This window comes from Rhinoderma darwinii, chromosome 1 (genome assembly GCF_050947455.1).
Source record: "Rhinoderma darwinii isolate aRhiDar2 chromosome 1, aRhiDar2.hap1, whole genome shotgun sequence".
Lineage (NCBI taxonomy): Eukaryota > Metazoa > Chordata > Amphibia > Anura > Rhinodermatidae > Rhinoderma > Rhinoderma darwinii.
Window position 1 is genome coordinate 418,759,348 of NC_134687.1, and position 10,119 is coordinate 418,769,466.

Sequence of the window (10,119 nt, forward strand, 5' to 3'; positions counted from 1 at the left end):
CTCTTAGTGGGACTAAAAAAAACAGTTAAAAGAAGTAGTAGAAGAATAAAAAAAAAATTTCAAGTTGAAAAAACAAATATACTCTTTTTCCCATAATAAGTCTTTTATTATAGGAAAAAAAATGAAAACATTAAAAAAGTACACATATTTGGTATTGCCGTGTTCGTAATGACCCGAACTATAAAACAATGTTATTTGTCCCGCATGGTGATCGCCACAAAAAAAATATTAAAAACAATGCCAGAATCCCTGTTTTTTGGTCATCTTGCCTCCCCAAAAATTTAATAAAAAGTGATCAGAAAGTCACATGTACCCCAAAATGGTACCAAAAACTATAGTCCTGCCGACAAAAACAAGCCATTACACAGCCTTCTTGATGGAAAAATAGAAGTTATGGCTCTTCGTATATGGCAACATAAAAAAATAACTTATTGTGCAAACTGCAAAACATAAAAAAAAGATATACATATGGGATCGTTGTTGTTGTATCAGCCTGCAAAATAAAGTTAATATGTCATTTAAAGTGCACGGTGAACACTGTAAAAAAAATAAAAAAATACCAGAACTGCTGTTTTTTTGACACCTTGCCTCCTTACCCCAAGATGATAGCAATATAAACTACAGATTGTCCCACATAAAATAAGCCCTCACACAACTTCTCAGGGGGTTTCCAATGTACTCTGGTGCCTCAGGGGCTTTGCAAATGCGACATGGTGCCCGAGAACCAATCCAGCAAAATCTGCACTCAAAAAGCCTAATGGTGTGCCTTATTTCTGAGACCTACCACGTGCCCAAACAGCAGTGTAGGGCCACATATGGGGTATTTCTGCACTCGGGAGAAATTGAGTAAAAAATTGTGTTTTTTTTTTTTTACTATTACCTCTTGTGACAATGAAACATATTTTTGGAAAAAAAATACAATTTTAATTTTCGCTGCCTAATTCTAATAAAATTGATGAAACACCTGTAAGGGCAAAATGCTTGCGATTACCCCTAGAAGAATGCCCTAAGGGTGTCGTTTACAAAAGGGAATCACTTCTCAGGGATTTCCACTGTACTAGTACCTCAGGGGCTATACTAATTCCACCCAAAAAACAATCCAGATAAATCTGCATGTCAAATGGCGCTCCTTCACTTCTGAGACATGCCGTGTATTCAAACAGCAGTTTATGACCACTTATGAGGTATTGCCGTACTCGAGAGAAATGGCTTTACAAATGTTGGGGTACTTTTTCTTTATTTGAAAAGATTGTACGTTCTATTGGAAAAAAAATTGATTTTAATTTCCACGGCCTAATTCAAATGAATTTAGAAGAAAACTTGTGGGGTCAAAATGTTCACTATACCCCTAGATTAATTCCTTAAATGGTGTAGTTTCCCACATTTAGTCAGTTTTGGGGGTTTCCACTGTTTTGGTCCCTCAGATGAGACATGACACCCAAAAACTATTTCAGAAAAATTTAAACTCGAAAAGCCAAATTGCGCTCCTTCCTTTCCAAGCTCTGCCGTGTATCCAAACAGCAGGTTATGACCACATATGGGGTATTTCCATACTCAAAATAAATTGCTTTACAAATGTTGGGGTGCTTTTTCTCCTTTATTCCTTATGAGAATGAAAAAATCTGAGCTAAAACTTAATTTTATGAGAAAATAATTTCGATTTTCATTTTCACGGCCTAATTCCAATAAACCTAAATTTTTTTTGAAAAGTAAGTGATACAGCATTTGAATAATGGTTTCTGCCACTACTTTATGTAACATCCACTGGGGATGTGAACCCACTGGGCTACTCCGCCAGAGCTGATATAAGATAGTCACAGGTAGATGGTACCTAGACACAGTCCGATAGCAGGTATTGGAAGCAGGCTGGTGCTGGATTACTGTAAACAGCCTGGTGCTGGGTTACTGTAAACAGGCTGGAGCTGGATTACTGTAAACAGGCTGGTGCCGTATTACTGTAAACAGGCTGGTGCCGGATTACTGTAAACAGGTTGGTGCTGGGTTACTGTAAGCAGGCTGGTGCCGGATTATTGTAAGCAGGCTGGTGCCGGATCACTGGAAGCAGGCTGGTTTCGAATCACTGCAAACAGGCTGGTGCCAGATCATTGGAAACAGGCTGGTTTCGGATCACTGGAAGCAGGCTGGTGCCGGATTACTGGAAGCAGACTGGTGGCGGATTACTGGAAGTAGGCTGGTGCCGGATTGCTGGAAGCAGGCTTGTGCTGGATTACTGGAAGCAGGCTTGTCACGGACACTGGACTCAGGATACAGGAGTAGTCATGGACACTGGACTCAGGATATAGGATGGTCACAGATACAGTAATAGTCACGGACACTGAACTCAGGATACAGGACTGGTCATGGACACTAGACACAGGTTTCAGGCAACAGGATACGGAACCTTCGCAGACTAACACTGGGTTAGTAAGAACATTGCTCAGGCACTGGGTTAGTGGGCAGTGTTCCTTAAATAGCCCAGGGATACGGGGTATTGCTAATATATATAGTGCCTTCAAAGCCACTTTAGAACTGAACTAGTCCCTAAACAATATAGATTTTGGAAATTCTCTTGAAAATGTGAGAAATTGCTGCTGTTCAAAAAACGATGCCAACATAAAGTAGACATATGGGTAATTGTTAATTAGTACCTATGTTGTGTGGTATAACTATTTGTCTTACAAGCAAATGCATTTAAGTTTAGAACAATACTAATTTTCCCAAATTTTCTAAAATTGTTGGTGTTTCTTACAAAAAGACACTGAATGTATCGTCCAAATTTTACCACTAACAAAAAGTACAATGTGTCATAAAAAAACATTAACAGAATTGCTTGGATAAGTAAAAGCACTACAAAGTTATTACCACATAAAGTGAGACATGTCAGATTTGGGAAGAAAAGGCTGTGTCCACAAGGCCAAAACCGGCTGTGTCTCCAAGAGTTTAAAATAAGTCATATGTATTGTTTGCACATGAATGACATAGGAAAGCAATTATACGCTTATTATGCAGTACACATAGGAATAAGCCCTTATTATAGACACAAACAAATGAATTTCCCATGAATGCATAAGGGATTGTATCCCCGAGCTCTCCGTTTTGGTTTAATTGGACTTACAAAAGTTTTATCAAAGTTATTTAAATGGGACTTCTCTCTCAAGTTTATGTCTTAGAGTCGGTTTAGCATTTTCTGTAAACAGGTTTACTGATACACATAATCATGCATCAAAAATCGACTTGATCCCAAGTCAGAAACTGAAGCACCATGAGATAAACCTTCTCTTTGCAGTTACTCTATGGGACTTCTATATCACCAAGGTATTGTATCTATTGGAATAAAAAGCTAGATTTAAAAAACAAGCGTGTGTAAGAGAAGAAGCACAAGACAATGCAGAACTTTTTTCGATTTTCAGTAGCAGCTCAGTAACACTTTGAGATGACCATATGGCACTTTTTTAAAATGTTGTATTTTTAACAGGTTATTTTACTTATCAGTTAATGAACGCACATCTTACATTAGCCCATCTTATAACTAGTAATTAGGAGACAGTCATGGCGGTCAATTAATATCTCAAACATACATCCTAATTTGATGGTGTGTAATAAAATAAAATAAAATTGGTTAATCACCTACATCTGAACCCATATGGATTATACATAGAGAATGGATGCAATGGAATAAATATACACGCATGTATATGGCTGATCTACTGTGCAGATATTCCAGATAGAGTGATATCAAGTTTGCGGTCTCCGTAATTTCCCCTCCCTTTTGGAGAAAGTCTCAAACATACAAAAAATTACAAAAAAACATTTGGGGCAACTAAGCTGTTATTGCTCTCCCATACTCACTATGAACGAATACTGATTTAATTCCATTAAGTTTTAATGTACTACTCTTTTTAAAAAAAAAAAAAAAAAAGGCCAGTTATTCCTTGATAGCAACTAGTTCATTCATATACTATATTTTATGAATTCATATGTAATATTCTACATTTTAGAAAATTACTAAAAAAAATGTTTCATATGTTCAGTTGGCAATTTGGACTATACACATAATAGTTTACAGTGTAGGGTTATGTGCTGGATTACTCCAAGATATATTGCAAAAATTTACTGTTTAAACAGACCTCCCTCATCTTCATCTTCTAGAATTACAATACTAATCGGTAACAATTTAAGAGAACTCTTATGAAGCATTATAAACTTGGGCCATTTGTCCAATATCCAATGTAGTACTGCAAGATACTGAGTCTAGCTTTCTTGTTCACTTCTTGTATATAGTTACATAGGTTGAAAAAAGACACAGGTCCATCAAGTCCAACCTTTCTCAATAAATGACCCATCATTCATTTCTTGATTAATTATAACCCTCAATCCCATTCTTCAGTAAATAATCTGCTAGCCTTTGTTTAAATTCTGACATAGTATCTGCCATCACTACCTCTTGGGGGTAGGGCATTCCATAGTTTGACCACTCTAACTGTAAAGAATCCTTTCCTATATTGATGTCTGAAACGTCTTTCCTCCACATGCAATGAATGTCCCCTGGTCCTTTGTAGAGTTCTTGGTAAGAACAGATTATGTGCTAGTTCTTTGTATTAAACACACACATATATTTATATGTTAATAAGATCACCTCTAAGGCGTCTTGTTTCCAAGCTCAACAAGCCCAATTTCTCTAGCCTTTCATTTCTCTAGCCTTTCATTTCTCTAGCCTTTTCCTCTTGTTCCGTTATGCCCAGTTTTATTCTGTAACATCATATTGGCACACTTGGAATTTCTACTAGAAATATCCACTTTAAAGTTAGGGCACGTTCAAACATAAATTGCTCTCTAGATTCTCAGAATTGTCAGGGCACACCACCACTCTTAGGCTGGATTCACACAGTGTTTTGCTGTGTTCTTGTGCGTTTTCATGGCTTTTTTAATGGCCTGTTTTGCAGCTTTTTTTATGCAATTTTAGTGCGGCCAGATGTTTCATTAAAGTCTCTAGTAAAATATCAATACAGCTGCGTTTTAGTTTGCGGTGTTTTGAAAGCAATTATGTGGTCAGTGTTTTTTTTTTTTTAAATGCAGCATGCCCTGGGTATAGCATTTTTTCAGGCGTTTTTCCCATAGACTTCTCTATGGGACGTCAAATGCTGTTTAAAACGCCAGAAAAATTCTGTGTGTGAAGGAGACCTTAAAGGGGTTGTCCGAGATTTAATGACTGAGTTAATGCTTGTAATTTATAAATGTAAATACATTTGTAATATACTTACATTTTCCAAAGTGGCCCCGTTTCCAGATACTGCCGTGGGATACTTGACGGGTGACGTCACTCTTTCTACACTGGCTCTGGCCGCTGTGTTGATCTTCAATTATTTTCCGGGTATACGACACGTCACTTGTGACGTGCCGTGTATGGGCTTTTCTGCTGCACAGCCCGTAACGCGCATGCGCAGTCCCTGCTGTTCTCGCGGTCCCTGCTGTTCTCAAGATAACAGCAGGAGCCGCGCATGCACGTTACAACAGAATAGCCCATACACGGCACGTCACAAGTGACGTGACGTATACCCGGAAAATAATTGAAGATCAACACAGCGGCCAGAGCCAGTGCAGAGAGTGACATCACCTGTCAAGTTCCCCACGGCAGGATCTGGAAACGGGGCCACTTTCACACAGTGATGTCAGTACAAGAATAAGTAATGAATACGATATAATATAGATATCATAGCACAGGAATTATACATGCACAAATGTTACTATGCACAGGGTGTCATCACATCACAGGGGGAGAACAAAAACAAATAGGAATAACAGTGCAGGTATGTGGCACCCAATGATTAGAGGCATTATGAATATACTGATTCTGAGGTAGATAATGCTGTGTGTTAATACGGATAAAATACTGCAACAGGACAAGTTGTCCCAAGAATGCCAAACTTATTAATAAACATTTAGGAGGGAATTGATCAACCTTTCTACACCAGTGTTCTGGAGTAGAAAAATCACAAAAGGGCCCAAAAGTTCCAACTTGTATTGCAAATTGTGATTTTTGGCCTTTTTGCGCTACCCTTGCCAAGGGGGCGTGGCATTGAAAAATATAATATAAGTTATTATAATTTATGCCAGAAAACAGGTGTAAATTATAGTGGAAATCGATGCCAGGTAGTAGTACACTCTGTGGGGCATATCAAGGTAAAGGACCGTACTGTGCCTCGTACCTTGCCCTCCTGATCAGACAATGAAATAACTACAAAAAAATCACAATAAATTAATTCTCATCTCACAGTTCCTTTTCTCCCCTCCGGGTCCCCTCAGCATGACGTGGCTCATACAACGTACTGATGCTGGGCAGCGTCTCAACGTTGTATGCGACGCAGCACTGATGACGATGAAATACTGCATCGCATATTAGGCCCTGAGGCTGCTCGGTGTCGAGACCTTTTATGAGCCTTGCTGGATTGCTGAGGGAGCCTGGAGAGCAGTGGTGAGGTATGTGTTTTTATTTTATTTTATGGCCGATGGGGGGGGGGGGGGCGGATGGCATCGAAAGTTTCAAAACATTTATTAAGAGGCGGTTGCCTCTTACTTTAACGTCAGTAAAATTTAACACCAACCATTTCTTCTTATTGCAAGTTATCTTCACAGATGGACTCTTTTGAAAAGACTGTCTGGCATTGGAATGAAACTGAAGTCACATTTTTCATTCTTCTGGGATTTCCTGGCACTTTCCAGATGCAGCTGTTTTACTTTTTGTTTTTTTTGGTCATTTACATCCTAACTGTGCTGGCCAATCTTCTCATAATCACAGTGGTCAGCCTAAATGCTCATCTTCACATACCTATGTATTTCTTTCTCTGTAACTTTGCGGTTCTAGATGCCTGGTGTTCAACAGCCGTCATTCCTAAAACACTTAGCTACCTGATCACACAAAACAAGGTCATTTCGCATTCCGGTTGTCTTGCACAACTCTGCTTTGTACACTCTGTAGGACCGACAGAATTCTTTTTACTAACCGTTATGGCCTATGATCGATATCTTGCAATCTGTTACCCTTTACAATATGCAGCGATGATGAACAGCCAGATCTGCCTTTACTTAGCCATAGGCTCCTGGATGAGTGGCTTCTTTACTGGTTGGACACTAACAATCCCAACAGCCCTGCTGAATTTCTGTGGAGTCAATGTCATTGATCATTTTTTTTGTGATTATATTCCACTGGTAAAACTTTCCTGTTCTGACACATCCACCAGTGAGACAGTTTTCTTTTCATTTGCTTGGGTAGTTGTGCTTACGTCACTCATGTTTACAACTGTCTCTTATTCCTACATAATTAAAACTATACTCCGAATTCCATCCAGTGTTGGTCGCCAGAAGGCCTTTTCCACATGTGCAGCCCACCTAACAGTGGTCATAATATTCTATGGAACTGTTATCTTCATGTATGTACGCCCGAGAGTATCGTACATTTCAGACAAAGATAAAATCATATCTCTGTTTTATTCTGTTATTACTCCACTTCTAAATCCCCTTATATATAGTCTTAGAAACAGAGAATTCAAGAAGGCCATAAAGAGTTCACATGAAAAACTTTGTAAATCGATTAACAATGATTGAGAAAACACTCATCACATTTTGTAAAGAGACAAATGATTTCAATCTACTCTTATAAAAATTGATCCAGCTATGTTAAATAACTTACATGCTACACAAGCTCATAATATGTTAGACTTGTGTGTATATAATATATGAATGTTCATTTGATTGAATTAATTTCATGCGTTGAAATCAATACCGAAAAAACATTTCATCTCTCTAGCTCTGGCGCTATTACGGATCCATACAACCTCCGAGTTGTAGGAAGTATGGACTTCATTGGGGCTCTACTGTACCTTCATATGCTTCTGATTTCATACAAAGACATACAGCATCTTTTATTTCAGGTGATGTACAAATAAGAATAACTCCAACATACAGGACTGCATAGAGAACCATACGGTGGCCCATGGAGTCACTGTAGATCTATACTATTTAGAATCATGATTTTAGAACCCTCAATTATTGTCTCGGTGGTAGGGTCAGTATGTCCTACTGACTTTTTAAGCCAGGCATTTAAATTGTTAGAATCAGAGGGGCGGCCCCCTCCGATGTACCATCGTCCCCACCGACGTGCCAATGGTCGTCATGGCATCCTCGGGGCCTAATGAAGGTCCCCAGGGCTGCCATCTTTCTACTCCTTTGAAGCCCTGCCTCTGGCTTGGTCATTCTTCAGCGCTAGTCACTGTCCAGGGTGCTGAAAGAGTTACCGCCGAGCAGTGCAGCCCATTAACTCTTTCAGCACCCTGTACAGTGACTAGCGCTGAACAACCCTGCTCTTTCAGCACCCTGGACAGTACCATGCTCGGCGCTCGGAAACGGAAACACGGAGTGCACACGGAAATCACACGGCCACTAAAACGGGCTCACGAACCCGTCAAAAACGGCCGTGAAAACGGTGATGGAAGTGTGCACGAGGCCTTCAGATCACTGCTCACACGCTATTCAAGTGCTGTGAGCAGCTGTGCTGATATTCAGCTGTGAGCTGGAATCACTCCTATACCTGTGCATGTAGCTCAGCAACAGTATGGACAGCTTCAAAAACAGCTGCCTTTCTCTCCACTACACGTAAGTGGCTGTGCTGGTATTCAGCTGGAACTTAGAATCACTGCTGTGTCTGTGCATGTAGCTCAGCAATAATAGGAACAGCTTGGGAGAAAGCTGCCACTGTCTCCACTACACGTGGAGAGCACGTTGCCAAGCAACAAGCCAGACGCTGGAGACTGAGACAGTAAGTCTGCTGTTTGAATTACTGCTCACACGCTGTTTGAGAGCTGTGAGCAGCTGAGCCGATATTCAGCCGTGACTCAAGATCGCTCTCGCCTCTGAGCAGGTAGCTCTGTGAGCGGCGTCTAGCAGTGCCAGTGAGTATTAGGGCCTGTTCACATCACCGTTCGCTTTCCGTCCTGGGGTTCCGTCTGAGGTTTCCGTCGGGTGAACCCCGCAACGGAAAGTGAAAGTGAAACCACAGCTTCCGTTTCAGTCACCATTGATATCAATGGTGACGGAAACATCGCTAATGGTTTCCGTTCGTCACCATTCCGGCAGGTTTCCGGTTTTCCGACAGAATCAATAGCGGAGTCGACTGTGCTATTGATTCCGTTGGAAAACCGGAAACCTGCCAAAATGGTGACGAACTGAAACCATTAGCAATGTTTCCGTCACCATTGATATCAATGGTGACTGAAACGGAATCTGTGGTTTCACTTTCACTTTCCGTTGCGGGGTTCACCCGACGGAAACCTCAGAGGGAACCCCGGAACGGAAAGCGAACGGTGATGTGAACAGGCCCTAATGGTTTCCGTACGTCACCATTCCGGCAGGTTTCCAGTTTTCATACGGAATCAACAGCGGAGTCGACTGCGCTATTGATTCCGTCGGAAAACCGGACACCTGCCAAAATGGTGACGAGCTGAAACCATTAGCAATGTTTCCGTCACCATTGATATCAATGGTGACTGAAACGGAAGCTGTAGTTTCCCTTTCACATTCCGTTGCGGGGTTCACCCGACGGAAGCCTCCAATGGAACCCCAGAACGGAAAGCGAACGGTGATGTGAACAGGCCCTTACCCTGCTTGGTGAACGCTCACCAGCAGGTATTACCAATAACTTTCCCTTCAAGTTGGTATTGTCTTTCCCTGACGTTAGTGAACCATCTTATCACACATATGTTGAATGGGTCTATCAATTATATTGGGTGTACTTTAATGAGGGACCGTTCACTCCATCCCTGTCGGGTATACTATACCTCTCTAAGCTGGCAATTTTAATACTGAATTTAATAATTCAATTCAATAGATTAGTTGATCTTTATGCTTCTTGCCCTTCCTTTTCCCATCTCTTCCATTTCCCTTTTTATTTGTCTAATTTAGAGAGTCTGTATCTAATCGGCACCTGCACGACGCGATCGCGTGGATGCCGATGGCTGCAATGGCAACCGGAGGCCTAACACTGGTCTCCCGGTCTGCCGAATACAGAAGCCGAATACAGAAGCCTCCTAGGCCCTGTCCGGTGGCGGGGCCTAAAAGGCTTCCGGT

The 10,119-nt window shown here is 40.9% G+C and overlaps 1 protein-coding gene across 1 annotated transcript; it reads left to right on the top strand.

Annotated features, from left to right (window-relative positions):
* The first annotated feature begins 6,660 nt into the window (after nucleotides 1-6,660).
* LOC142649861 (olfactory receptor 6F1-like) lies at nucleotides 6,661-7,602 on the top strand. Its single transcript, XM_075825563.1, has one exon. It carries the CDS (start codon nucleotides 6,721-6,723, stop codon nucleotides 7,600-7,602), a length of 882 nt encoding a protein of 293 aa, XP_075681678.1. The 5' UTR covers nucleotides 6,661-6,720.
* The last annotated feature ends 2,517 nt before the right edge of the window (nucleotides 7,603-10,119 follow it).

Excerpts from the sequence above, each read along its gene's own strand:
- LOC142649861 (XM_075825563.1), top strand. The coding sequence starts at position 6,721 with ATGCAGCTGTTTTACTTTTTGTTTTTTTTGGTCATTTACATCCTAACT.